The sequence below is a fragment of the Mustelus asterias genome, chromosome 22 (assembly GCF_964213995.1).
Source record: "Mustelus asterias chromosome 22, sMusAst1.hap1.1, whole genome shotgun sequence".
Lineage (NCBI taxonomy): Eukaryota > Metazoa > Chordata > Chondrichthyes > Carcharhiniformes > Triakidae > Mustelus > Mustelus asterias.
This window is the reverse complement of record NC_135822.1, coordinates 58,739,992-58,767,845: the sequence shown is the minus strand read 5'-3', so window position 1 is coordinate 58,767,845 and position 27,854 is coordinate 58,739,992. Positions and strand designations below refer to the sequence as shown.

General features: G+C 55.6%; 2 protein-coding genes across 2 annotated transcripts in view; one reads left to right on the top strand and one right to left on the bottom strand.

The window, feature by feature from the left end:
- The window catches only part of LOC144510088 (G protein-coupled receptor kinase 5-like), a 48,177-nt gene extending 37,368 nt beyond the window's left edge, over window positions 1-10,809 (top strand). Inside the window, exons 13-14 of the mRNA XM_078239339.1 lie at window positions 1,371-1,502; window positions 7,093-10,809. Of these exons, the coding sequence (XP_078095465.1) occupies window positions 1,371-1,502; window positions 7,093-7,188 (228 nt within the window). The 3' untranslated portion in view covers window positions 7,189-10,809. The remainder of the gene's footprint in view (window positions 1-1,370; window positions 1,503-7,092) is intronic.
- A 4,041-nt stretch (window positions 10,810-14,850) lies between these two features.
- LOC144509708 (protein transport protein Sec24C-like) overlaps window positions 14,851-27,854 on the bottom strand; it is a 48,505-nt gene continuing 35,501 nt past the window's right edge. Inside the window, exons 14-20 of the mRNA XM_078238488.1 lie at window positions 26,427-26,572; window positions 22,783-22,921; window positions 19,880-20,001; window positions 17,535-17,714; window positions 15,739-15,927; window positions 15,076-15,165; window positions 14,851-14,991 (exon numbers count right to left, since the gene is read on the bottom strand). Coding sequence (XP_078094614.1) covers window positions 14,851-14,991; window positions 15,076-15,165; window positions 15,739-15,927; window positions 17,535-17,714; window positions 19,880-20,001; window positions 22,783-22,921; window positions 26,427-26,572 — 1,007 coding nt within the window. The remainder of the gene's footprint in view (window positions 14,992-15,075; window positions 15,166-15,738; window positions 15,928-17,534; window positions 17,715-19,879; window positions 20,002-22,782; window positions 22,922-26,426; window positions 26,573-27,854) is intronic.

The window sequence follows — 27,854 nt, the reverse complement described above, 5'->3', positions numbered from 1 at the left end:
GTGGGGGTGTGGGCGGGGGTGTGGGGGTGTGGGCGGGGGTGCGGGCGGGGGTGCGGGGGTGTGGGGGTGTGGGCGGGGGTGTGGGGGTGTGGGCGGGGGTGTGGGGGTGTGGGCGGGGGTGTGGGGGTGCGGGGGTGCGGGGGTGTGGGCGGGGGTGCGGGGGTGTGGGGGTGTGGGCGGGGGTGCGGGGGTGTGGGGGTGTGGGCGGGGGTGCGGGGGTGTGGGCGGGGGTGCGGGGGTGTGGGCGGGGGTGTGGGGGTGTGGGGGGGCGGGGGTGCGGGGGTGTGGGCGGGGGTGCGGGGGTGTGGGCGGGGGTGTGGGCGGGGGTGTGGGGGTGTGGGCGGGGGTGTGGGGGTGTGGGCGGGGGTGTGGGCGGGGGTGTGGGCGGGGGTGCGGGGGTGTGGGGGTGTGGGCGGGGGTGTGGGGGTGTGGGCGGGGGTGCGGGGGTGTGGGCGGGGGTGCGGGGGTGTGGGCGGGGGTGCGGGGGTGTGGGGGTGCGGGGGTGTGGGGGTGTGGGCGGGGGTGTGGGGGTGCGGGGGTGTGGGGGTGCGGGGGTGCGGGGGTGTGGGGAATCTGGACCGGGCTGGCAGCATTACCCTGTGGAACTGTCCAAAACAGCCCAGATTCCAGTGCTGGACACCATGACACGCTGAACCAACCCAGGCCCCCTCGTTCTGCATCCAGCTGCTTTTCCCACAATCCAGGAGTTTTCCTGGCCAGATTGGCCATAATCTCGATTCCGATTGTCCGGTCGGGATTCGAACTCCCGTTCTCTGGGTGAATCAGCACAGGTTGGGTAACTCGCCTCTTCCCAGTCTGCACCCCGACTCCGACCTCCCTGTCACCCTCATCCAACCTTCCCGGAAATGTCTGGCGCAGAGCTCCACATTCCTGAATGTTGGATTCCAGTCCGTTGCGTATTTGGAAGGGAAGTGGTTGTATTCTGGGCAACTGCAGCAGAGGTGGCTGGCAAAGATATCGATTAAAAAATAGCATAACATGGGGTGGCACAGTGGGTTAGCACAGCTGCCTCACAACACCAGGGACCCGGGTTCGATTCCCGGCTTGGGTCACTGTCTGTGCGGAGTCTGCACATTCTCCTTGTGTCTGCGTGGGTTTCCTCCGGGTGCTCCGGTTTCCTCCCACAGTCTGCAAGACATGCTGGTTAGGTGGATTGGCCGTGCTAAATTGTCCCTTGGTGTCAGGGGGGATTAGCAGGGTAAATGTGTAGGGTTACTGGAATGGGTGGGATTGTTGTCGGTGCAGGCTTGATGGGCTGAATGGCCTCCTTCTGCACTGTAGGGATTCTATGATTCTATCCTGTGACAGGGAGCGGGGTAAATCTTCCTCTTTCTCTTCCCCCCCACCAGATGATTGAGACAGAGTGCTTCAAGGAGCTAAATGTCTTTGGACCAAACGGGACCCGCTCTCCAGACTTGGATTGGAACCAACCCCCCGAACCCCCCAAGAGGAGCTTCTTCGACCGCATCTTCCGACGGCATGTAAGCCACCGGGGCTGCCCAGCGGGCAAGGGTGGGCGAGATGGCGTGTCGGCATCTGGGCCTTCAGCGCTGGCTTTGCGGAGTGTGTGTGTCTGCAGCATTGCGGCGATTTTAAACCGTGTGCGCACTCAGACTGCGTTCGGTATACGGTGGCACAGTGGGTTAGCACTGCTGCCTCACAGCGCCAGGGACCCGGGTTCGATTCCCAGCTTAGGTCACTGTCTGTGTGGAGTCTGCACGTTCTCCCCGTGTCTGCGTGGGTTTCCTCCGGGTGCTCCGGTTTCCTCCCACAGTCCAAAGATGTGCGGGTTAGGTGGATTGGCCATGCTAAATTGCCCCTTAGTGTCCAAAGATGTGCAGGTTAGGTGGATTGGTCATGCTAAATTGCCCTTTAGTATCCAAAGATGTGCAGGTTAGGTGGACTGGCCATGCTAAATTGCCCCTTAGTGTCAGGGGGACTAGCTGGGGTAAATGCATGGGGTTACGGGGATAGGGTCTGGGTGGGATTGTGGTCGGTGCAGACGCGATGGGCTGAATGGCCTCCTTCTGCACTGATAGGATTCTATCTATGATATCAGAAATCCACAGTTTGCCTGCTACCCCCTCCTCCCCAATCCCCATCACCGCACAGTGCTCAAGAGCAGAAACATAATTCACCCTCAGCCCCAGAAAGGGGACCACAGAGCACCCCCCACACCCTCTCTGTCTGTTTCTTCCCCGGCACTTTGCCATCTACACTGGGGTGGGTGGACACTGAGCCTGAGGGAGGGACAGCCCACAGGAACCTTGAGAGATCAATGGGGAGAATCCCCTTGGAGAGGCGAGGGATTGGGGGGAGAGGGGTTCTTAATAATTTAAAGGGTAAAGATATTGAACATATTTACATACAGCTGGTGTTGATAAAATTACCATGAGGTTTCTCTTCCTCACAAGAGGGACTGACCCCAGTCCAAATCTAACCCGTCGCTGCGTCACTTAAAAGAAAGGATATTATTAAACTAGAAAGAGCGCAGAAAAAATTTACTAGGATGCTACCGGGACTTGATGGATTGAGTTATAAGGAGAGGACATCTTGTTGAAGTTGTACAAGACATTGGTGAGGCCACACTTGGAATACTGTGTACAGTTCTGGTCACCCTATTATAGAAAGGATATTATTAAACTAGAAAGAGTGCAGAAAAGATTTACTAGGATGCTACCGGGACTTGATGGTTTGAGTTATAAGGAGAGGCTGGATAGACTGGAACTTTTTTCTCTGGAGTGTAGGAGGCTGAGGGGTGATCTTATAGAGGTCTATAAAATAATGAGGGGCACAGATCAGCTCGACAGTCAACACCCTTTCCCTAAGGTAGGGGAGTCTTGGTGTTTGTCAGAACTTCCATCTTGAAGCAGTGGATTTTGCTTGGGTGCATGAATCACAGAACAAGTGCAATTTCTTACTAAAGGATAAGAACATAAGGGCGGCACGGTGGCACAGTGGGTTAGCACTGCTGCTTCACAGCTCCAGGGACCTGGGTTCGATTCCCGGCTTGGGTCACTGTCTGTGTGGAGTTTGCACGTTCTCCTCGTGTCTGCGTGGGTTTCATCCGGGTGCTCCGGTTTCCTCCCACAGTCCAAAGATGTGCGGGTTAGGTTGATTGCCATGCTAAATTTGCCCCTTAGTGTCCTGAGATGCATAGGTTAGAGGGATTAGCAGGTAGAATGTGTAGGGATATGGGGGTAGGGCCTGGGTGGGATTGTGGTCGGTGCAGACTCGATGGGCCAGATGGTCTCTTTCTGCACTGTAGGGTTTCTATTCTATTCTATTCTAAGAAATAGGAGCAGGAGTAGGCCATCTAGCTTCTCAAGCCTGCTCCACCATTCAATAAGATCATGGCTGATCTGATAGTGGATTCAGTTCCACTTACCCACTCGCTCCCCATAACCCTTAATTCCCTTAATGGACAAAAATCTATCTATCTGTGACTTAAACACATTTAACGAGGTGTATAATGATAGAGGTGTATAAGATTTTGATGGGTATAGATAGAGTGAATGCAAGCAGGCTTTTTCCGCTGAGGCTAGGGGAGAAAAAAACCAGAGGGCATGGGTTAAGGGTGAAAGGAGAAAAGTTTAAAGGGAATATTAGGGGGGGCTTCTTCACGCAGAGAGTGGTGGGAGTGTGGAATGAGCTGCCGGATAAAGTGGTAAATGCGGGGTCACTTTTAACATTTAAGAAAAACTTGGACGGGTTCATGGATGAGAGGGTGTGGAGGGATATGGTCCAAGTGCAGGTCAGTGGGACTCGGCATAAAATGGTTCGGCACAGACAAGAAGGGCCAAAAGGCCTGTTTCTGAGCTGTAATTTTCTATGGTTCTATGGAGGTGACCTCTACTGCTTCATTGGGCAGAGAATTCCAAAGATTCACTACCCTCTGGGAGAAGAAGTTCCTCCTCAGGAATAGCTGTGTGTTAATCAAGAGCTGCAGTCCAATTGGTTACCAAACGTATCCAGACAATTGAATGTCTGTTAACATACGAAACTCACTCCTTTTGCTCAGTTAATGGGTGCGATCTTATCTGCCGTTCATGCCACGTTCCTGCTGCGGTGAGGTCGCAGAGATTGGTGGTCAAATCTCCATCCACGGCAGCGGGATGGGGAAAATCCCACCGGCGTGAACATTCCTGCAGATGTATTTGAAACTATTTTGGAGATGCCCCCAAGTTGCACAACATCAGACCTGCAGGGGTGTGCAGTTGATGCTCAACCCTGCTCTGGCCATGAGCTAGTAACCGAGCGTACATAATGAGTGCTGAGCAGGATTCAAAGAGCCAGGACTGTGGGCAAAATAGACAACCTATTGATCGATTGAGCCAGTGGGCTGACGAATGGCAGATGGAGTTTAATTGAGACAAATGCGAGGTGATGCATTTTGGTCGATTGAACCAGGGCAGGACTTACTCAGTTAATGGTAGGGCGTTGGGGAGAGTTACAGAACAAAGAGATCTCGAGGTACATGTTCATAGCTCCTTGAACGTGGAGTCACAGGTGGACAGAGTGGTGAAGAAGGCATTCGGCATGCTTGGTTTCATCGGTCAGAACATTGAATACAGGAGTTGCGACGTCTTGTTGAAGTTGTACAAAACATTGGTAAGGCCACACTTGGAATACTGCGTGCAATTCTGGTCACCCTATTATAGAAAGGATATTATTAAACTAGAAAGGGTGCAGAAATGATTTACTAGGATGCTACCGGGACTTGATGGATTGAGTTATAAGGAGAGGCTGAATAGACTGGGACTTTTCTCTCTGGAGTGTAGGAGGCTTAGGGGTGATCTTATAGAGGTCTATGAAATAATGAGGGGCATAGATCAGCTAGATAGTCAATATCTTTTCCCAAAGGTAGGGGAGTCTAAAACTAGAGGGCATAGGTTTAAGGTGAGGGGGGAGAGATACAAAAGGATCCAGAGGGGCAATTTTTTCACACAGAGCGTGATGAGTGTCTGGAACAAGCTGCCAGAGGTAGTAGTAGAGGCGGGTACAATTTTATCTTTTAAAAAGCATTAAGACAGTTACATGGGTAAGATGGGTATAGAGGGATATGGGCCAAATGCGGGCAATTGGGATTAGCTTCGTGGTTTTTTTTAAAAAGGGTGGAATGGACAAGTTGGGCCGAAGGGCCTGTTTCCATGCTGTAAATCTCTATGACTCTATGACCTTTATTGATAATTCAATGCATCACCTGTTCTATATGAAGAATAATGTACGCAGTATTCCAAGTGTGGCCTTAGCAATGTCTTGTTGAGGTTGTGCAAAATAATGAGGGACATAGATAAGGTAGATAATTAACATATTTTCCCAAAGATAGGGGAGTCTAAAACTAGAGGGCATAGGTTTAAGGTGAGAGGGGAGAGATACAAAAGTGTCCAGAGGGGCAATTTTTTCACACAGAGGGTGGTGAGTGTCTGGAACGAGCTGCCAGAGGCAGTAGTAGAGGCGAGTACAATTTTGTCTTTTAAAAAGCATTTAGACAGTTACATGGGTACGATGGGTATCGAGGGATATGAGCCAAATGCGGGCAATTGGGATTAGTTTAGGAGTTTGAAAAAAAGGGCGGCATGGACAAGTTGGGCCGAAGGGCCTGTTTCCATGCTGTAAACCTCTATGACTCTTGTCCTTGCTCTCGAGGGAGTGCAGTGAAGGTTTACCAGGCTGATTCCGGGGATGGCGGGACTGATCTATGAGGAGAGATTGACGAGGTTAGGATCGTTTTCACTGGAGTTCAGACAAATTTTATAAGTCTCTATATTCTCATAGAGACTTATAAAATTCTAACAGGACCAGACAGGGTAGATGCAGGGAGGATGTTCCCGATGGTGGGGGAGTCCAGAACCAGGGGTCACAGCCTGAGGATTCGGGGTAGACCATTTAGGACGGAGATGAGGAGACATTTCTTCACCCAAAGAGTGGTGAGCCTGTGGAATTCATTACCACAGGAAGTAGTTGATGCCAAAACATATATATTTAAGAAAAACTTGGACGGGTTCATGGATGAGAGGGGTGTGGAGGGATATGGTCCAAGTGCAGGTCAGTGGGACTAGGCATAAAATGGTTCGGCACAGACAAGAAGGGCCAAAAGGCCTGTTTCTGAGCTGTAATTTTCTATGGTTCTATGGTTCTATTGAATGTATTCGAGAGGCGACTGAATATAGCACTTGGGGCGAATGGGATCCAAGGTTATGGGGAGAAAGCAGGATTAGGCTATTGAGTTGGACGATCAGCCATGATGGTGATGAATGACGGAGCAGGCTCGAAGGGCCGAATGGCCTCCTCCTGTTCCTATCTTCTATGTTTCTATGACTCTGGGAGCTGGACCCTCGCTGGCACCTTCATAGCACATGGTGGCAGCGTTGGCAGTGTCACGTGCTGCAATTGCATGCCAGTCTGACCCCCCCCCCGTGCCCGCCCGACCCTTGCAGGACAGGGATCCTGAGCACAAGTGCTCCTCCCCAGATAGCCCAGGGTGCGATCACGTCGGGAGAGTGAGACATCGTCCTGCAGCGCCCTCTTCCCTGAGCAGAGCAGGGAGGGGCTGGAACCACTACAGCAGGGTTATGTTCGGGAGCCAAACCCCGGGGGGGGTTCACATGTCTTCCGATATCGGCAAGGCGCTGACTTTATTCAGCCCCTTCCTCATCCTCCCAGTTGCCCAACTTTCAGCATCCGAACCTCTCTAGGGCCTTGGCTCACACGCAGAGACGGCAGCCAGGCTTGGAGGGAGAGCTGGCCCATTGCCAAGCCAAAGGGGGCAGAGGGAGAGGGAGTTGGTGAGGGGAGAAGGAGGGGAGGGAGAGGTTGGGGGGGGGGGAGGGAGGGAGAGGTCAAGGGGAAGGGGAGGGAGGGGCTGATCGAGAGGGAGGGAGAGGTCGTGGGGAAGGGGGTTGGGGGAGGGAGGGAGAGGTTGAGGGGGAGGGAGGGATAAGTCAAGGGGGTCGGGAGAGGTCAAGGGGGAGGGGAAGGAGAGGTCAAGGCGGTCGATTTGGAGGGGAAGGCAACAAGGTGACTTGAATTAACATGTTTTAAATGCCCCTTTCTTGTCTCCCGCCCCAGGCCCAGGATTGCGCCCAGGGCGCGCCCAGTGACACTGCCAGCCTCACGCCTCACCCGAACAACACCGTGCCCCCCGACGCCCGGGCGCCCACCTGACCCGCCCTGCCGGCGAGGCAGCCGCGTGATTGGACTGGAGGGATTTGGGCCTCATCCTCGGGCGGGCAACTCAGGTTTTCTTTCTGTGGATATCGAGTGGACGATGGCACCGCCAGCCTTGTGGCGCGGTGGGAACTGATTCTGTGCCGCAATATTAATTTATATATATTATATATATATATATATATATATATATGTGTGTATAAATAGAAAATATAACTCTTGAAGATGGACTGAGGAAGCAGTGATGTTTGTGAGGTAACCCGGCCTCCATCTTGCCCAAGTTGGATTGGGCAGTTGGATAACGTTTGGACAGGGGGGAAGGTGGCAAAAGGATCTCCCTTTTTACATTTTCCAGACTACCCCCCTCCCTCCGAATGTTTCGGGAATCCACGGCAAGATTTGAACCCCCCCACACACCCCCCCTCCCCCCCCCCCCCCCCCGCCTCTCGTGCCCGAAATTGTTTGTGGGATTTTGCCATGCTCAAAATGGCCGCTGCCTCCCTCCCGCCACCGGACCGATCAATCAGGGCAGTTAGGAGGAGTGGGCGGCAGGGGGGTGGGAGGGGCTGGTGTCTCCGAGGGCACACGAGCGCTGATGCCCCCTGGCAGGAGGGGCTGACCCTGGCGCCACTTTTGCACCCCCCCCCCTCCCCCAGTGGGGTGGGGGGGGTGAGGCTGGGGCTGAAAGGGTGGTGCTGGTCTCCGAGTGTGATAGGCGGGAGTGTGCCAGGGAGGAGATGACTGCCGCACACTCCAATCCACTCGATGAGGAACATTGAACAACGCCACCCCGAGTAGTGTCCAAATCCCTCCCAGAGCGCTGTTACCCTGTGTGTGTGCCTGTCTGTGCGTGTGTGTGCCCTGTCTGTGCGTGTGTGTGCCCTGTCTGTGCGTGTGTGTGCCCTGTCTGTGCGTGTGTGCCCTGTCTGTGCGTGTGTGCCCCGTCTGTGCGCGTGTGTGCCCCGTCTGTGCGCGTGTGTGCCCCGTCTGTGCGCGTGTGTGCCCTGTCTGTGCGCGTGTGTGCCCTGTCTGTGCGCGTGTGTGCCCTGTCTGTGCGTGTGTGTGCCCTGTCTGTGCGTGTGTGTGCCCTGTCTGTGCGTGTGTGTGCCCTGTCTGTGCGTGTGTGCCTGTCTGTGCGTGTGTGTGCCTGTCTGTGCGTGTGTGTGCCCTGTCTGTGCGTGTGTGTGCCCCGTCTGTGCGTGTGTGTGCCCTGTCTGTGCGCGTGTGTGCCCTGTCTGTGCGTGTGTGTGCCCCGTCTGTGCGCGTGTGTGCCCCGTCTGTGCGCGTGTGTGCCCCGTCTGTGCGCGTGTGTGCCCCGTCTGTGCGCGTGTGTGCCCCGTCTGTGCGCGTGTGTGCCCCGTCTGTGCGCGTGTGTGCCCCGTCTGTGCGCGTGTGTGCCCCGTCTGTGCGCGTGTGTGCCCCGTCTGTGCGCGTGTGTGCCCCGTCTGTGCGCGTGTGTGCCCCGTCTGTGCGCGTGTGTGCCCCGTCTGTGCGCGTGTGTGCCCCGTCTGTGCGCGTGTGTGCCCCGTCTGTGCGCGTGTGTGCCCCGTCTGTGCGCGTGTGTGCCCCGTCTGTGCGCGTGTGTGCCCCGTCTGTGCGCGTGTGTGCCCCGTCTGTGCGCGTGTGTGCCCCGTCTGTGCGCGTGTGTGCCCCGTCTGTGCGCGTGTGTGCCCCGTCTGTGCGCGTGTGTGCCCCGTCTGTGCGCGTGTGTGCCCCGTCTGTGCGCGTGTGTGCCCCGTCTGTGCGCGTGTGTGCCCCGTCTGTGCGCGTGTGTGCCCCGTCTGTGCGCGTGTGTGCCCCGTCTGTGCGCGTGTGTGCCCCGTCTGTGCGCGTGTGTGCCCCGTCTGTGCGCGTGTGTGCCCCGTCTGTGCGCGTGTGTGCCCCGTCTGTGCGCGTGTGCCCCGTCTGTGCGCGTGTGTGCCCCGTCTGTGCGCGTGTGTGCCACGTCTGTGCGCGTGTGTGCCCCGTCTGTGCGCGTGTGTGCCCCGTCTGTGCGCGTGTGTGCCCCGTCTGTGCGCGTGTGTGCCCCGTCTGTGGGCGTGTGTGCCCCGTCTGTGGGCGTGTGTGCCCCGTCTGTGGGCGTGTGTGCCCCGTCTGTGCGCGTGTGTGCCCCGTCTGTGCGCGTGTGCCCTGTCTGTGGGCGTTTGTGCCCTGTCTGTGGGCGTGTGTGCCCTGTCTGTGCGCGTGTGTGCCCTGTCTGTGCGCGTGTGTGCCCCGTCTGTGCGTGTGTGTGCCCCGTCTGTGCGCGTGTGTGCCCCGTCTGTGGGCGTGTGTGCCCCGTCTGTGGGCGTGTGTGCCCCGTCTGTGGGCGTGTGTGCCCCGTCTGTGGGCGTGTGTGCCCCGTCTGTGGGCGTGTGTGCCCCGTCTGTGGGCGTGTGTGCCCCGTCTGTGGGCGTGTGTGCCCCGTCTGTGGGCGTGTGTGCCCCGTCTGTGGGCGTGTGTGCCCCGTCTGTGGGCGTGTGTGCCCCGTCTGTGGGCGTGTGTGCCCCGTCTGTGGGCGTGTGTGCCCCGTCTGTGGGCGTGTGTGCCCCGTCTGTGCGCGCGTGTGTGCCCCGTCTGTGCGCGCGTGTGTGCCCCGTCTGTGCGCGCGTGTGTGCCCCGTCTGTGCGCGCGTGTGTGCCCCGTCTGTGCGCGCGTGTGTGCCCCGTCTGTGCGCGCGTGTGTGCCCCGTCTGTGCGCGCGTGTGTGCCCCGTCTGTGCGCGCGTGTGTGCCCCGTCTGTGCGCGCGTGTGTGCCCCGTCTGTGCGCGCGTGTGTGCCCCGTCTGTGCGCGCGTGTGTGCCCCGTCTGTGCGCGCGTGTGCCCCGTCTGTGCGCGCGCGTGTGCCCCGTCTGTGCGCGCGTGTGTGCCCCGTCTGTGCGCGCGTGTGTGCCCCGTCTGTGCGCGCGTGTGTGCCCCGTCTGTGCGCGCGTGTGTGCCCCGTCTGTGCGCGCGTGTGTGCCCCGTCTCTGCGCGTGTGTGTGCCGTGTCTGTGTGTGTGTGCGGCATTGCCCCAATCTCTCTATTACAAGGGTGACTGCACTGCCAAAACACTTGGTTGTCTGTGAGGCGCTTTGGGGACCCCCCAGCCCTCCCCTCCCCCATCCCGCCAGTATCTTTCACCCCCTCCCCAGTGGTTGCTGCGGTTGTCACTTTAACAGAGGCAGCCCCCCCTCTGAGAGTGAAGCCGGCTCCTTCTAACCCGCTGGCCGTGTGCCCATCAGCTGGGAAACACCCTCTGTCCATTCTGCCCATCTGTCAATGGCTGCTGTGTGGGTGCCAGCTTGCGTCGGGATGGACAAGTTGGACTTTCAAAAGAGCGAAGGCCGCACGTTGGCATCTTTTATTGGGAAGAAATCTACACTGGGGACTCGAGAGAGAGAGAAGATTGGCAGTGTTTACAGCGATGGAGAAACTTCTGCAGAATGTCCCAGAGCAGTCGAGTGAAGCTGCTTTCATTCTGTTTTTTTACGGGGTCCTTTTAATTCAATAACAGGAGGAATTACATATCTTGTCCACTGTACTTGATAAAGCAGCAGAGGGTGGCGTAGGGTGGTGCCCCTCTGTGCCAGGAGGTGGGCACACTTACCCAGGTACCTGGATTGGGCCATTAAAGCATTGTCGGGTTTGTTTTCATGATGAGCTGAGATGTTTCTGTTTTTTGTTTCCACGCTTGCGTATCGTGCGGGTGGAAGATTGTGTCTCGGTGACCGTGCAGTTGCCCTCGGATCTGCTTTCTCACTGTGTCACATCCCGTGCCCGCTGTGCCTCTGAGGCTGCTCACACAATATGGCGATGTAATCTTCCATGGTTCCCTGAGGCATTTTTATTAACCTCAGATGGGGAGGTCTGTGACAGCATGTTGCAGCCATAGCACAGTGGTTAGCACTGCTGCCTCACAGCAACAGGGACCCGGGTTCGATTCCCGGCCTTGGGTCACTGTCTGTGTGGAGTTTGCACATTCTCCCTGTGTCTGCATGGGTTTCCTCCGGGTGCTCCGGTTTCCTCCCATACTCCAGAGATGTGTAGGTTTGGTGGGTTGGCCATGCTAAATTGCCCCTTAGCATCCAAAGATGTGCACGTTAGGTGGATTGGCCATGCTAAACTGCCCCTTAATGTCCAAAGATATGCGGGTTAGGTGGATTGGCCATGTTAAATTGCCCCTTCGTGTCCAAAGATGTGCGGGTTAGGGGGATTGGCCATGCTAAATTTCCCCTTAGTGTCCAAAGATGTGTAGGTTAGGTGGATTGGCTATGCTAAACTGCCCTTTAATGTCCAAAGATATGCGGGTTAGTTGGATTGGTCATGCTAAATTGCCCCTTAGCATCCAAAGATGTGCAGGTGAGATGCAAAGATGTGCAGGTGAGATGGATTGGCCATGCTAAATTGCCCCTTAGTGTCCAAAGATGTGTGGGTTAGATGGATTGGCCATGCTAAATTGCCCCTTAGTGTCCAAAGATATGCGGGTTAGGTGGATTGGCCATGTTAAATTGCCCCTTGGTGTCCAAAGATGTGCAGGTTAGGTGGATTGGCCATGCTAAATTGCCCCTTCGTGTCCAAAAATGTGTAGGTTGGGGGTAATTGGCCATGCTAAATTGCTCCTTAGTGTCCAAAGATGTGCAGGTTAGATGGATTGGCCATGTTAAATTGCCCCTTAGTGTCCAAAGATGTGCGGGTTAGGGGGATTGGCCATGCTAAATTGCCCCTTCGTGTCCAAACATGTGCAGGTTAGGTGGATTGGCCATGCTAAATTGCCCCTTAGTGTCCAAAGATGTGTCGGTTAATGGGAATTGGCCATGCTAAACGCATGTGGTTACCGAGAGAGGGTGGAAGGGAAAGCTTGGGTTCAGTGTTCTTTGGGAGAGTCGGTGCGGCCTCGATCGGCCAGACGGTCTCTTGCGACACCGTAGGAATCCTATGGTTGATCGGCCAATCAGAGCGAAGGACCCTCACGGACAGCAAAGCAGGAAATATAAATGACATTTCACTCTTTGTGTAGAAGGCCAAATAAAGATTAGGGCCTGCCTTTGGGATCCGGAGAGAAACGTCAACAGTGGAACAGAGACCGTTACAAAAAAAGACGTTTTCGATCTGCAACATTTTTAATTTTCTTCTACGAGAATAAAACTCCACTCTTGTAAAATTATGTTTTGTTCTGGGCCAGAGAGGTTGTTCAGAAGTAATTGTGACTTTTGTCATTTAAAAACTCCCAACTGAAGCGAGGTTTAAGTTTCGTCCAGTATTCCCAGCAAGAATAGTAATTAATTAGTTCGTTATTGCTGCAAATTGTGTCTCTACAGTTCTGCTTTGAGGTGAGGTTCCCTTTCTAATGTGGGATGGGGATGTTCCTTGTGTTAAAGCGCACAGTGTCAACTCAACAGGCCCGACATTGAGGTTAACGTGTAGGTTCAGTCGGCGGTTAGGAAGGCAAATGCAAAGTTAGCATTCATGTCGAGAGGGCTAGAATACAAGAGCAGGGATGTACTTCTGAGGCTGTATAAGGCTCTGGTCAGTCCCCATCTGGAGTATTGTGAGCAGTTTTGGGTCCCGTATCTAAGGAAGGATGAGCTGGCCTTGGAAAGGGTCCAGAGGAGGTTCACAAGAATGATCCCTGGAATGAAGAGCTTGTCGTACGAGGAACGGTTGAGGACTCTGGGTCTGTACTCATTGGAGTTGAGAAGGATGACGGGGGGATCTTATCGAAACTTACAGGATACTGCGAAGCCTGGATAGAGTGGACGTGGAGAGGATGTTTCCACTAGTAGGAAAAACTAGAACCAGAGGGCACAACCTCAGGCTAAAGGGACGATCCTTTAAAACAGAGATGAGGAGGAATTTCTTCAGCCAGAGAGTGGTGAATCTGTGGAACTATTTGCTGCAGAAGGCTGTGGAGGCCAGGTCATTGAGAGTCTTTAAGACAGAGATAGATAGGTTCTTGATTAATAAGGGGATCAGGGGTTATGGGGAAAAGGCAGGAGAATGGGGATGAGAAAAATATCAGCCATGATAGAATGGCAGAGCAGACTCGATGGGCCGAGTGGCCTAATTCTGCTCCTATGTCTTATGGTCTTATGGACATTGAGTCACTCCCCTGAGTACTAGAAGTGGACAAATTGTGTTGTGAGGTGCCACTTCACTAATATTACAATCATCCCATTTATGAGGTTGACTCCTGATCATTCACTGTACAGTTCCGGTCACCCTATTACAGAAAGGATATTATTAAACTAGAAAGAGTGCAGTAAAGATTTACAAGGATGCTACCGGGACTTGAGTTATCAGGAGAGCTGGATAGACTGGGACGTTTTTCTCTGGAGCGTAGGAGACTTAGGGGTGATCTTGTAGAGGATCATAAAATAATGAGGGGCACAGATCAGCTAGATAGTCAACATCTTTTCCCAAAGATAGGGGAGTCTAAAACTAGAGGGCGTAGGTTTAAGGTGAGAGGGGAGAGATACAAAAGCATCCAGAGGGGCAATTTTTTCACACAGAGGGTGGTGAGTGTCTGGAACAAGCTGCCAGAGGTAGTAGTAGAGGCGGGTACAATTTTGTCTTTTCAAAAACATTTAGACAGTTAAAAGCAAATTACTGCGGATGCTGGAATCTGAAACCAAAAGAGGAAACGCTGGAAAATCTCAGCGGGTCTGGCAGCATCTGTGAGGAGAGAAAAGAGCTGACGTTTCGAGTCCAGATGACCCAATGTGAAAGTTACATGGGTAAGATGGGTATTGGGGGATAGCGACCAAATTGGGACTAGCTTAGTGGTTCGGAAAGGGGGTAGCATGGACAGGTTGGGCCGAAGGGCCTGTTTCCATGCTGTAAACCTCTATGACTCTTGCTGAAGTTTTGCGTCCAGCGTTCGAACCACCTTTAGGAGCTCGGAGATCGACTGGTTTATCTCCTAAGGGCCTGGAGGTGATTTTGTTAAAAGTAGAGGGTTGTAATCTGGAAATGTCCAGAGTTTTGGTTCACGAGGAATTGTCTCTGCCACTCCTGCACGATGGGAACCCTACACTCCGACCCCTCAAATCCTTCTTGGGGAGGGGGGGTGTTAGAGGAAGTACATGCCCTGGAAATGTGACAATGGAGGAGGCGTAGAAACTGGTCAGCTGGCCTTCACGTCACCCTGCAAGAACAGTGGTGCCTAAACCTTCTCTTCAATCGAAATCAAGAATGAGCCAGCAAGAACATGCCCATCTATGGGCGGAATGGTTAGCACTGCTGCCTCACAATGCCAGGTACCCGGGTTCGATTCCCGGCTTGGGTCACTGTCTGTGCAGAGTCTGCACGTTCTCCCCGTGACTGCGTGGGTTTCCTCCGGGTGCTCCAGCTTCCTCCCACAGTCCAAAGATGTGCAGGTTAGGGGGATTGGCCATGCTAAGTTGTCCCTTAGTGTCCAAAGACGGGCGGGTTAGGTGGATTGGCCATGCTAAATTGCCCCTTAGTGTCAAGGGGATTAACAGGGTAAATACAAGGGGTTACAGAGCTAGGGCCTCACTGGGATTGTTGTCAATGCAGGCTCAATGGGCTGAATGGCTTTCCTCTGCGCTGTAGGGATTCTATCTCAGGTACCCTCCAAGCAGACCCAGTAGGTGGATCAGCCCCTCCTGGGGTCCACCTTACCCGGGGCCTGCTGCCAACCTGCTGCTGCCTGGCTGCGCCAGTGTGGGTTGGCACTGGGCTATTGCAGCGACTGCTGAATGCTGATGTGAATGTAGTAGAGGAAATCTGGGTAGGAGGCCCCCCCGCTGGGACTTTTGTCTTCAACCAGGAAGTGGCGGAACTGCCTCTCCGAGCCATCGGCCTGCTTCACGATGATCAGCTGGAAAAGACAAGGAAAGGTCAGTGTACCCGCGGCACTACCCCAGCCCGCAGTCTGAAACCGAGGGGACGTGAGGACACCTACCTTCAGGAACCTGGCCCGTTGCTTACGGATGATGCTGATCATGTTGCGAATTTGCCAAGAACACGGGTTGTCCAACACGGGCAGAGACCCCTGGGACAAAGAAAAGACATGACTGACTTTATCACCTTTACTCTGTTATTTAACACATTCTGCTATTTTACTTTCAGACAGTGCTGACCTTTATTCTGCTATTAACACATTCTGCTACTTTACTTTCAGATAATGCTGACCTTTATTCTGTTATTAACACATTCTGCTACTTTACTTTCAGATAATGCTGACCTTTATTCTGTTATTAACACATTCTGCTACTTTACTTTCAGATAATGCTGACCTTTATTCTGCTATTAACACTTTCTGCTACTTTACTTTCCGACAGTGCTGACCTTTATTCTGTTATTAACACATTCTGCTACTTTACTTTCAGATAATGCTGACCTTTATTCTGCTATTAACACTTTCTGCTATTTTACTTTCAGATAGTGCTGACCTTTATTGTGCAGAATGTGTTCACCACAGAACAAAGGTCAGCACCGTCCGAAAGCAAAATAGCTCTGGCTTGAATGAGATCTGGGAGTAGCTGATTGACAATGTGAGGCAGCGCAGATTGTCCCGCTGATGTAGCTTAACCCAGCCGACCGACCTCGGGCAGGGTGTACTGACCACTCCGCAGTCCACGGCGTTGAAGGAGGGCGCCCCGAAAACGTTCTGAATCCACTCCGCCGGCACCAGCATCCCGACCCACAGGAAAAGGCTCAGTCCGTCATCCAGGAGGTAGAATCCCTCGGGAGACAGCTGGTAGGCTGTGCAGCGTACGGCCCGCGGTGCGGTCACCCGATTCCCATTCAGCTCCTGAAGGGAGGCAGAGAAAGGTGGGCAGGAACGGGTTAAATAAAACCCTTTCCCCCTCCCCTCTTCCCACCCTCCACCCAACGCAGTCACTGTAGAATCACTATCCCTTTCCCCCTCTCCCCACCCCCAGGGGGCAGTGTCGGACAGGGCTGAGGTGTCTGGTCCACCACACGCTACAGTGAAGTCTTCCTACATTGAGTGCAGGAGTTGGGATGTTATGTGACAACTCTACAAGACATTGGTAAGGTCACACTTGGGGCACTGCGTTCTGCTGTGGGAAGGATGTCCTTAAAGGGTGCAAAGCAGATTTACAAGGATGTTACCGGGACTGGAAGGTTTGAATTATAAGGAGAGGTTGGATAGGCTGGGACTTTTTTCCCTGGAGCGCAGGAGGATGAGGGGTGACCTTATAGAGGTCTATAAAATCATGAGGGGCCACAGATAAGGTCTTTTCCCCAGGGTAGGGGCATCCAATACCAGAGGGTGTGGGTTAAAGGTGTGAGGGGAAAGGGGACCTGAGGGGCAGCTTTTTCACCCAGAGGGTGGTGCGTGTATGGAATCAGCTGCCAGGGGAGGGGGTAGAGGCGGGTACAATTACAACATTTGAAGGACATTTGGACGGGTACACGGATGGGGAAAGGTTCAGAGGGATATGGGCCCAGACACGGGCAAATGGGATTAGTTCCGTTTGGGAAACTTGGCCGGCAGGCCGAAGGGCCTGTTTCCGTGCTGTATCTCTCTCTGTGACCTCTGCTCTCTTGGGTGTCCCGTCCAAACAAATCAAACTATAGAATACAAGTCCAACAGTGGCACTTCCCCCAGTTGCAGAGCACCCACCACCAATCTCCAAATGTACTGAATGGAGGGGGTATTCACCTTAACAATGCCCCTCATTATTTTCTAGACCTCTATAAGATCACCCCTAAACCTCCTACGCTCCAGGGAAAAAAGTCCCAGTCTATCCAACCTCTCCTGATAACCCAAACCATCAAGTCCCGGTAGAATCCTAGTAAATCTTTTCTGCACTCTTCCTAGTTTAATAAGATCCTTTCTATAATAGGGTGACCAAAACTGTACACGGTATTCCAAGTGTGACCTTACCAATGTCTTGTACAACTTCAACAAGATGTCCAGTCCTCAGAACTCAAACCATCAAGTCCCAGTAGCATCCTAGTAAATCTCTTCTGCACTCTTTCTGGTTTAATAACATCCTTTCTTTTAAGTGACCCAGCGAAGGGTTAGATTTGTGCGGGAGTCTGTTCCTCTTGTGAGAAAGAGGCCTCATTGTAATTTTATCAACACCAACTGTTTGCAAATGTGTTCAATAGTTTTACCCTTCTTCAGATTATTAAGAATCCCTTCCCCCTCCCCACACAAATATTGTTTTTTTTCCAATTTTCTAACACCTCTTCTTGGAAATGGTGAGAGAACCCCTTGGGTCCTCTTCATCACTGAGTTGTCCCCGAAACTACCCAGCAATCACCGCCCCCCTCACTCTTCACCAAATCTCCCTCTCTTCGCAAAGCCGAACACGGAAATCCGCCCTCCCAGCGGTTCCCGATCCCCGGGGAGGCGGAACCGTCGCCGGAACCTTCCATGATACTCACGACGGGCAGGAGGCGGGGGTAGAAGAGGACATTGGTGTCCGCGATGTCCATGGACAGGACCAGCTGCCGGAGGTAGGCCCGATCGTCGAGGGAGTCGCCAGCCCCCGGCAACAGCACCTTGCTCTTCCTCAGGCAGTTCAGGTAGAGGGGGAAGACTTTCAGGAACTGCGGCATGACCAGCTGTGGGCAGCAGAGGGTTAGAATTAGCTCCGACCTGAGAAAGCGTGGCCAGATCTGGCAGTGTGGCCTGTGCTACTAAGATGGCCACCTTTCGCCTCCGCATCAGAGAGTCCATCTGTCCTCCAGATTTCAAACAGTTTCCTCCGGGTGCTCCGGTTTCCTCCCACAGTCCAAAGATGTGTAGGTTAGGTGGATTGGCCATGCTAAATTGCCCCTTAGTGTCAGGGGGATTAGCAGGGTCAATATGTGGTGTTATGGGAATAGGGCCTGGGTGGGATAGTGGTGGGTGCAGATTTGATGGACCGAATGGTCTCCTTCTGCACTGTAGGGATTCTGTGATTATTATTTGAATGGCTATATCTTCCCCCCATATCCCCTGATCCCTTTAGCCCCAAGAGCTATATTTAATTTCTTCCTGAAATCACACAACATTTTGGCCTCAACTACTTTCTGTGGGAGTGAATTCCACACATTCACCACCCTCTGGGTGAAGAAATTTCTCCTCACCTCAGTTCTAAAAGGTTTACCCCTTATCCTCAAACTGTGACCCCCTAGTTCTGGACTCCCCCATCATCGGGAACATTCTTTCTGAATCTACCCTGTCTAACACTGTTAGAATTTTATAAGTTTCTATGAGATCCCCCTCACTCTTCTAAACTCCAGTGAATATAATCCTAAACGACTTAGTCTCTCCTCATATGACAGACCTGCCATCCCAGGAATCAGCCTGGTAAACCTTCGCTGTGCTCCCTCTAAAGCAAGGACATCCTTCCTCAGATAAGGACACTAAAGCTGCACACAATACTCCAGGTGTGGCCTCACCAAGGCCCGGTACAATTGCAGAAATGTAAATTGAGAGAGGCGGATACTCAGCGAGACCTTGATGTCCTCGTGCATCAGTCGCTGAAAGTAAGCGCGCAGGTACAGCAGGCAGTAAAGAAGGCAAATGGTACGTTGGCCTTCATAGCGAGAGGATTTGAGTATAGGAACAGGGATGTTTTGCTGCAATTGTATAGGGAGTTGGTGAGGCCACACCTGGAGTATTGTGGGCAGTTTTGGTGTCCTTATCTGAGGAAGGATGTCCTTGCTATAGAGGGAGTACAGCGAAGGTTTACCAGGCTGATTCCTGGGATGGCAGGTCTGTCATATGAGGAGAGGCTAAGTGGGTTAGGATTATATTCACTGGAGTTTAGAAGAGTGAGGGGGATCTCATAGAGACTTATAAAATTCTAACAGGGTTAGACAGGGTAGATTCAGAAAGAATGTTCCCGATGGTGGGGGAGTCCAGAACTAGGGGTCATAGTTTGAGGCTAAGGGGTAAACCTTTTAGAACTGAGGTGAGGAGAAATTTCTTCACCCAGAGGGTGGTGAATGTGTGGAATTCACTCCCACAGAAAGTAGTTGAGGACAAAACGTTGTGTGATTTCAAGAAGAAATTAGATTTCGCTCTTGGGGCTAAAGGGATTGAGGGATATGGGGGGTAAGGGGGGGATCAGGATATTGAATTTGATGATCAGCCATGATCAAAATGAATGGCGGAGCAGGCTCGAAGGGCCGAATGGCCTCCTCCTGCTTCTAGTTTCTATGTTCGGCCCAGAGAGTTCAGACCAGGTTCAATCTGTCCCCTGGTAACAGGCCTCAGGCTGACATCATCGCGCTGCCCCTCGCCGCGAATTCCCCATCTCCGAGAGTTATTGCCTCACACCCTGGGGTGGCGCAGTGTGTCCCTGGTGGGCAGGGAATGACGGTATGTTCTAGAAGCAAGGTCGCCTTCAATGGCGTACGAGGTCTGCCCAACAGGGTGAATCGGAGTCGGCGCCACTCCCGGGTGCGCTGGCACGCTCCCACATTCACCGGCCCAGCGACAGATTGGAAAAGGGTTGCCCGCCCTGGCCAGCTGCTGGTGGGGTCCCAGCAGGGGCAGTGACTAAAGCCGGTGTCCATCACCCCCTGCCGGCTGAGCGGCGAGCGGCTTCACCAATGCGGCCACCATGTTGTCAGGCCCGACTGCGCTCACAAAGTGGCGCTGTCCTCCTCCCAATGGTTCAGCACAGCGCGATCCCAAATCCACCATAACCAACCCCTCCCGACCTGCTCCCAGCACAGCCAGAGAGACACAGACACACACACACACACACACACAGCGGAGGGTACCTCAGCCTCACCTGGCCCCTGTTGGGCGCTGAATGGGCACAGTGTTTCCGATACGAGGCCAGTATCCGGGTGAGGTGGCTCACCAGTCTGTCCTGCACACTCTTTGTGGCTTCGCCAAGCACCGCGTGATAAGCTGCCGGGGAAGACAGAGATTCCAGGTCAGGAGCGCAGCCAGGAAGGGATCCCGACCCCGGCTGGACGTACGCACCCCTCGGAGTTTAATCGCGCGGATTCCCTCTTAAATCCCAATCCCTAAAATTTTCGGAGCTAACGAAGTTGGGAGAAAATGTAAAACAAAATACACCTGCTGTTCTCAAATTCCTGTCGGATTTTCCCGTGCTGCTCCCAGCTCCCATTCCCGGACTCCGGGGGTAGCCCTGGAGAGTTGGCCACTTTCCTCAGGCGGCCATCTTTGTTTGGTGTTCCGTCGTCAAGGGCAGAGATAGAGCAGCACGGGGTGACCCCGCGACCTCTCACCCCCCCCCCCAGCCACCCAGCCCATTGGGGCACAGACCCCTCCCCCCACACACCCCTCCCACACACAGGGTTCACTGGTTGTGAGGGGGTGGAGGGAAAGTTTTTTTTTTGCCAGGGTCAGGTTGTTGTGTCCCACTGGATTGTTCCCCCCCCCCACCCCCGTCTGAGATTAACTCAGGTGGAGGAAACCGTCAGCCCAACAGCTCCGGGTTTGGCCACTTCCCATGAGACCGGGCAACAGGAGGCGGCCATTCAGCCCCTCCAGTCTGTTTCCTCTGTCGGACAGTCAGTGCAGGCTCAATGGGCTGAATGGCCTCCTTCTGCACTGTAGGGATTCTATGATTCGTGGGGCGGCACGGTGGCACAGTGGTTAGCACTGCTGCCTCACAGCGCCAGAGACCTGGGATCGATTCCCGGCTTGGGTCACTGTCTGTGTGGAGTTTGCACATTCTCCCCGTGTCTGTGTGGGTTTCCTCCGGGTGCTCTGGTTTCCTCCCACACTCCAAAGGTGTGCGGGTTAGGTGGATTGGCCATGCTAAGTTGCCCTTTAGTGTCAGGGGGATTGTCAGGGTAAATATTTGGGTTTATTGAGATAGGTTGGGCCTGGGTGGGATTGTGGTCAGCGCAGGCTGATAATTTAATCCTCGGAACCTGGGCCTTATTCTGGTAAATCGACCCCGCGCTCCCTCCTTGCTGAGGTGTGGTGCCCAGGGAACAGGTGCCGGGAATTCCAGCTATGGTCCCCCCGGGATACCCGGGACTGAACTGCGGAGAGATGGACCTCTGCTGGTGCCTCCTGTCCACCCAGCCCTCAGCACTCAGTCCCAGAGGCGCGACCTCGCGAGGTTTCACTGCAGTGAGAGGGACATTCTCATGGCATGTAAGGAAGCAGAGCGTCACCCTGCTGACTGTCAACGCTGCTTTCCTCTCCGTCCCCAATCAACACTTGTTCCAGTCTCTGCATCCCTCTGCCTCCCCCCCGCCATTGGTCAGAACATCGAATACAGGAGTTGGGACGTCTTGTTGAAGTTGTACAAGACATTGGTAAGGCCACACTTGGAATACTGTGTACAGTTCTGGTCACCTATTATAGAAAGGATATTATTAAACTGGAAAGAGTGCAGAAAAGATTTACTAGGATGCTACCGGGACTTGATAGTTTGAGTTACAAGGAGAGGCTGGATAGACCGGGACTTTTTTCTCTGGAGCGTAGGAGGCTGAGGGGGTGATCTTATAGAGGTCTATAAAATAATAGGGGGCCGAGATCAGCTAGATAGTCAATATCTTTTCCCAAAGATAGGGGAGTCTAAAACTAGAGGGCATAGGTTTAAGGTGAGAGGGGAGAGATACAAAAGGGTCCAGAGGGGCAATTTTTTCACACAGAGGGTGGTGAGTGTCTGGAACAAGCTGCCAGAGGTAGTAGTAGAGGCAGGTACAATTTTGTCTTTTAAAAAGCATTTAGACAGTTACATGGGTAAGATGGGTATAGAGGGATATGGGCCAAACGCGGGCAATTGGGATTAGCTTAGGGTTTTAAAAAAAAAGGGTGGCATGGACAAGTTGGGCCGAAGGGCCTGTTTCCATGCTGTAAACCTCTATGACTCTCTGCCTTTCTCTCTCTCTGTCTGCCCCTCTCTCGCTCTCTCTGTTTCTCTCTCTCTGTCTCTCTCTCTCTCTCTGTCTCTCTCTCTGTCCCTCTCAGTCTCTCTCTGTCTCTCTCTCCCTCTCTCACTCCCTCTCTCTCTCCCTCTCTCCTTCTGTCTCTCCCTCTCACCCTCTGTCTCTCTCTCTCTCTCTCCCCCTCTCTCCCTCTGTCTCTCTCTCTGTCTCTCTCTCTCTCTCTGTGCTGACACTAGTTGGGGCCACTCTTCCATTGCCTCTTCATTGCTGTCAGACAAGCCCAGCTCAAGCCTCCCCTCAGTCAGACCTTTCCCTGATGTGGAGGGCAGTCGGCAGTGCCCTCCAGCGGGCTGCCCAGAGCCTGCTGCCATTGCGATCACTGCCCACAGAGAAAGTGTTTGGAGTCTTTGTCCACGGGTGTGTCAGTGTCGATCCTCAGGGCAAAACATCCAGCCAGGGGGCGTTCCTGACTTCAATAACTATTCCTCTGCTGCCCGTGAGCCCCGGGCAATCCTCTGGCCCGCCCCCAGCCCCGCCCGCCCCGCCCCCAGCCCCGCCCCCAGCCCCGCTCCCAGCCCCGCTCCCAGCCCCGCCCCCAGCCCCGCTCCCAGCCCCGCCCCGCCCCCAGCCCCGCCCCCAGCCCCGCTCCCAGCCCCGCCCCCAGCCCCGCTCCCAGCCCCGCCCCCAGCCCCGCTCCCAGCCCCGCCCCCAGCCCCGCCCCCAGCCCCGCCCCGCCCCCAGCCCCGCCCCCAGCCCCGCTCCCAGCCCCGCCCCCAGCCCCGCCCCCAGCCCCGCTCCCCCGGCACTGAGCACTCACCAGTCTTGGTGAAATAGTTGAGGAGGGTTTCAGCCTGGGAATTCCTGAAGATGTCGCTCAGCCGGCTGGAGCAGTTAAGACTGACGGTGTGGATTCGGAGTCTGCGATGGCCACTCAGCGTGTGGTACAGGAGCTGGAACTGGGGGCAGAAGGACAGAGACAGCTCAGCGAGGAGAAGGAGTGAATACAGACCCTTCCGAGGGACAGAGAGAGAGTACCCTCAATCCAGGATTCCCCCTCCCCAAACCCCAGCCTGGAGACCCTCAATCCAGGATTCCCCCTCCCCAAACCCCAGCCTGGAGACCCTCAATCCAGGATTCCCCCTCCCCAAACCCCAGCCTGGAGACCCTCAATCCAGGATTCCCCCTCCCCAAACCCCAGCCTGGAGACCCTCAATCCAGGACCCCCCCTCCCCCAAACCCCAGCCTGGAGACCCTCAATCCAGGACCCCCCCTCCCCCAAACCCCAGCCTGGAGACCCTCAATCCAGGACCCCCCCTCCCCCAAACCACAGCCAGGAGACCCTCAATCCAGGACCCCCCCTCCCCCAAACCACAGCCAGGAGACCCTCAATCCAGGATTCCCCCTCCCCAAACCCCAGCCTGGAGACCCTCAATCCAGGATTCCCCCTCCCCAAACCCCAGCCTGGAGACCCTCAATCCAGGACCCCCCCTCCCCCAAACCCCAGCCTGGAGACCCTCAATCCAGGACCCCCCCTCCCCCAAACCCCAGCCTGGAGACCCTCAATCCAGGACCCCCCCTCCCCCAAACCACAGCCAGGAGACCCTCAATCCAGGATTCCCCCTCCCCAAACCCCAGCCTGGAGACCCTCAATCCAGGATTCCCCCTCCCCAAACCCCAGCCTGGAGACCCTCAATCCAGGATTCCCCCTCCCCAAACCCCAGCCTGGAGACCCTCAATCCAGGATTCCCATCCCAAACCCCAGCCTGGAGACCCTCAATCCAGGATTCCCATCCCAAACCCCAGCCTGGAGACCTTCAATACCGGATTCCCATCCCAAATCCCAGCCTGGAGACCATCAATCCAGGATTCCCATCCCAAACCCCAGCCTGGAGACCCTCAATCCAGGATTCCCATCCCAAACCCCAGCCTGGAGACCCTCAATCCCGGATTCCCACCCCAAACCCCAGCCTGGAGACCTTCAATCCCGGATTCCCTCCCCAAACCCCAGCCTGGAGACCCTCAATCCCGGATCCCCATCCCAAACCCCAGCCTGGAGACCCTCAATCCCGGATCCCCATCCCAAACCCCAGCCTGGAGACCCTCAATCCAGGATTCCCATCCCAAACCCCAGCCTGGAGACCTTCAATCCCGGATTCCCATCCCAAACCCCAGCCTGGAGACCCTCAATCCAGGATTCCCTCCCCAAACCCCAGCCTGGAGACCCTCAATCCCGGATTCCCTCCCCAAACCCCAGCCTGGTGAGCCTCAATCCAGGATTCCCATCCCAAACCCCAGCCTGGAGACGGATCGCAACCCGACCGCATCCCAGAGATTCCTGTCTTCAGAGTTATTCCAGATTCATCCACTCGGATACTTTCAAACAAAATATTTGGCTAAAAGCAGTATCTCATTCATTCCCCAATTCCCTCTCTCTCCGACTCCCGCTCTCTCTCTCTCCCCGACTCCTGCTCTCTCTCCCCGACTCCCGCTCTCTCTCTCTCTCTCCCCGACTCCCGCTCTCTCTCTCCGACTCCCGCTCTCTCTCCCCGACTCCTGCTCTATCTCTCTCTCTCCCCGACTCCCGCTCTCTCTCTCTCTCTCTCCGACTCCTGCTCTCTCTCTCTGACTCCCGCTCTCTCTCTCTCTCTCCGACTCCCGCTCTCTCTCCCCGACTCCCGCTCTCTCTCTCCGACTCCTGCTCTCTCTCTCTGACTCCCGCTCTCTCTCTCTCCGACTCCCGCTCTCTCTCCCCGACTCCCGCTCTCTCTCTCTCCCTGACTCCCGCTCTCTCTCTCCCCGACTCCCGCTCTCTTTCTCTCCCCGACTCCCGCTCTCTCTCCCCGACTCCCGCTCTCTCTCTCTCCCCGACTCCCGCTCTCTCTCTCTCCCCGACTCCCGCTCTCTCTCTCTCTCTCTCCGACTCCTGCTCTCTCTCTCCCCGACTCCCGCTCTCTTTCTCTCCGACTCCCGCTCTCTCTCCCCGACTCCCGCTCTCTCTCTCTCCGACTCCTGCTCTCTCTCTCTGACTCCCGCTCTCTCTCTCTCCGACTCCCGCTCTCTCTCCCCGACTCCCGCTCTCTCTCTCTCCCTGACTCCCGCTCTCTCTCTCCCCGACTCCCGCTCTCTTTCTCTCCCCGACTCCCGCTCTCTCTCCCCGACTCCCGCTCTCTCTCTCTCCCCGACTCCCGCTCTCTCTCTCTCCCCGACTCCCGCTCTCTCTCTCTCTCCGACTCCCGCTCTCTCTCTCTCCCCGACTCCCGCTCTCTCTCTCTCCCCGACTCCCGCTCTCTCTCTCTCCCCGACTCCCGCTCTCTCTCTCTCCCCGACTCCCGCTCTCTCTCTCTCCCCGACTCCCGCTCTCTCTCTCTCCCCGACTCCCGCTCTCTCTCTCTCCCCGACTCCCGCTCTCTCTCTCTCCCCGACTCCCGCTCTCTCTCTCTCCCCGACTCCCGCTCTCTCTCTCTCCCCGACTCCCGCTCTCTCTCTCTCCCCGACTCCCGCTCTCTCTCTCTCCCCGACTCCCGCTCTCTCTCTCTCCCCGACTCCCGCTCTCTCTCTCTCCCCGACTCCCGCTCTCTCTCTCTCCCCGACTCCCGCTCTCTCTCTCTCCCCGACTCCCGCTCTCTCTCTCTCCCCGACTCCCGCTCTCTCTCTCTCCCCGACTCCCGCTCTCTCTCTCTCCCCGACTCCCGCTCTCTCTCTCTCCCCGACTCCCGCTCTCTCTCTCTCCCCGACTCCCGCTCTCTCTCTCTCCCCGACTCCCGCTCTCTCTCTCTCCCCGACTCCCGCTCTCTCTCTCTCCCCGACTCCCGCTCTCTCTCTCTCCCCGACTCCCGCTCTCTCTCTCTCCCCGACTCCCGCTCTCTCTCTCTCCCCGACTCCCGCTCTCTCTCTCTCCCCGACTCCCGCTCTCTCTCTCTCCCCGACTCCCGCTCTCTCTCTCTCCCCGACTCCCGCTCTCTCTCTCTCCCCGACTCCCGCTCTCTCTCTCTCCCCGACTCCCGCTCTCTCTCTCTCCCCGACTCCCGCTCTCTCTCTCTCCCCGACTCCCGCTCTCTCTCTCTCCCCAACTCCCGCTCTCTCTCTCTCCCCGACTCCCGCTCTCTCTCTCTCCCCGACTCCCGCTCTCTCTCTCTCCCCGACTCCCGCTCTCTCTCTCTCCCCGACTCCCGCTCTCTCTCTCTCCCCGACTCCCGCTCTCTCTCTCTCCCCGACTCCCGCTCTCTCTCTCTCCCCGACTCCCGCTCTCTCTCTCTCCCCGACTCCCGCTCTCTCTCCCTCTCTCTCTCCTTTCCCAGATTTTACTGTCCCTATCGCTTATCACCGCACTCTGTTGCACTGTTGAGCTGCACATGTTTGGACACTCAGGGGCAATCCAGGTGTACGGATTGGAGAGTCGACATTGGGGAGTGTGGAGCAGGTGGGATGGGGGAAGTTGAGAGTTTGTGTGATTTCTCTGACCTGTATGTGAACTCCTTTCTCCTCGCTGAGTTTTCCTTCGTGTTTGAGCTCCACCGTCACCGTCTTGTCGCTGTCAATCACGGCCAGCTGGACCTCATTCCTGCTCTTCATATGCAAGGAACCCAAGTAGTTGGTCACCCTGATACCTGGACCCAGAGCAGAGGAAGGTTCAACAGAGTCCGGCCCAAGACATCGGATCGCTGACTGGGCCTCTTTCCACTGGGATGGGTGTGGGAGGGCAAACAACAGTCAACCAGGGGCGGCACAGTGGCTGGCACTGCTGCCTCACAGAGCCAGGGACACGCTCTCTCTCGCTCTATCTCTCTCTCCCCCACTCTCTCTCTCCCTCCCCGACTCCCACTGTCTCTCACTCTCTTTCTCCCCCCCCCCCCCCCCACTCCCGCTCTCTCTCTCTCTATTTCTCCCTCCCCCACTCCCGCTCTCTCTCTCCCTCCCTCACTCCCGCTCTCTCTCTCTCTATTTCTCCCTCCCCCACTCCCGCTCTCTCTCTCCCTCCCACTCTCTCTCTCCCCCCCCACTCCCGCTCTCTCTCTCTCTCTCTCCCTCCCCCACTCCCGCTCTCTCTCTCCCTCCCTCACTCCCGCTCTCTCTCTCCCTCCCTCACTCCCACTCTCTCTCTCTCTCTCTTTCTCCCTCCCCCCCCCACTCCCGCTCTCTCTCTCCCTCCCTCACTCCCGCTCTCTCTCTCCCTCCCTCACTCCCACTCTCTCTCTCTCTCTCTCTTTCTCCCTCCCCCACTCCCACTCTCTCTCTCTCTCCCTCACTCCCGCTCTCTCTCTCTCTCTCCCTTCCCCCGCTCTCTCTCTCTCTATCTTTCTCTCTCTCCCCCACTCTCTCTCTCCCCCCCCCACTCCCGCTCTCTCTCACTCTCTCCCTCCCCCACTCCTGCTCTCTCTCTCACCCCCACTGCTGCTCGCTCTCTCTCCCCCACTCCCACTCTCTGTCTCCCCCACTCCCACTCTCTCCCTCTCTGCCCCACTCCCGCTCTCTCCCCCTACTCCCGCTCTCTCCCCCCACTCCCGCTCTCTCCCCCCACTCCCGCTCTCTCTCTCTCCCACTCCCGCTCTCTGTCTCTCTCTTCCCCACTCACACTCTCTCTCTCTTTCTCTCTCTCCCCCACTCCTACTTTCTCTCTATCTCTTTCTCTTCCCCACTCCCGCTCTCTCTCTCTATCTCTCTCACTTCCCCACTCCCACTCCCTCTCTCTCTATCTCTCTCTCTTCCCCACTCCCACTCTCTCTCTCTCTATCTCTCTCCCTTCCCACTGCCACGCTCTCTCTCTCTCTCCCCCTCCCCCACTCCTGCTCTCTCTCCCCGGCTCCTGGGTTCAATTCCTGGTTTGGTCACTGTCTGTGAGGAGTCTGTACGTTCTCCCCGTGTCTGCTTGGGTTTCCTCCGGGTGCTCCG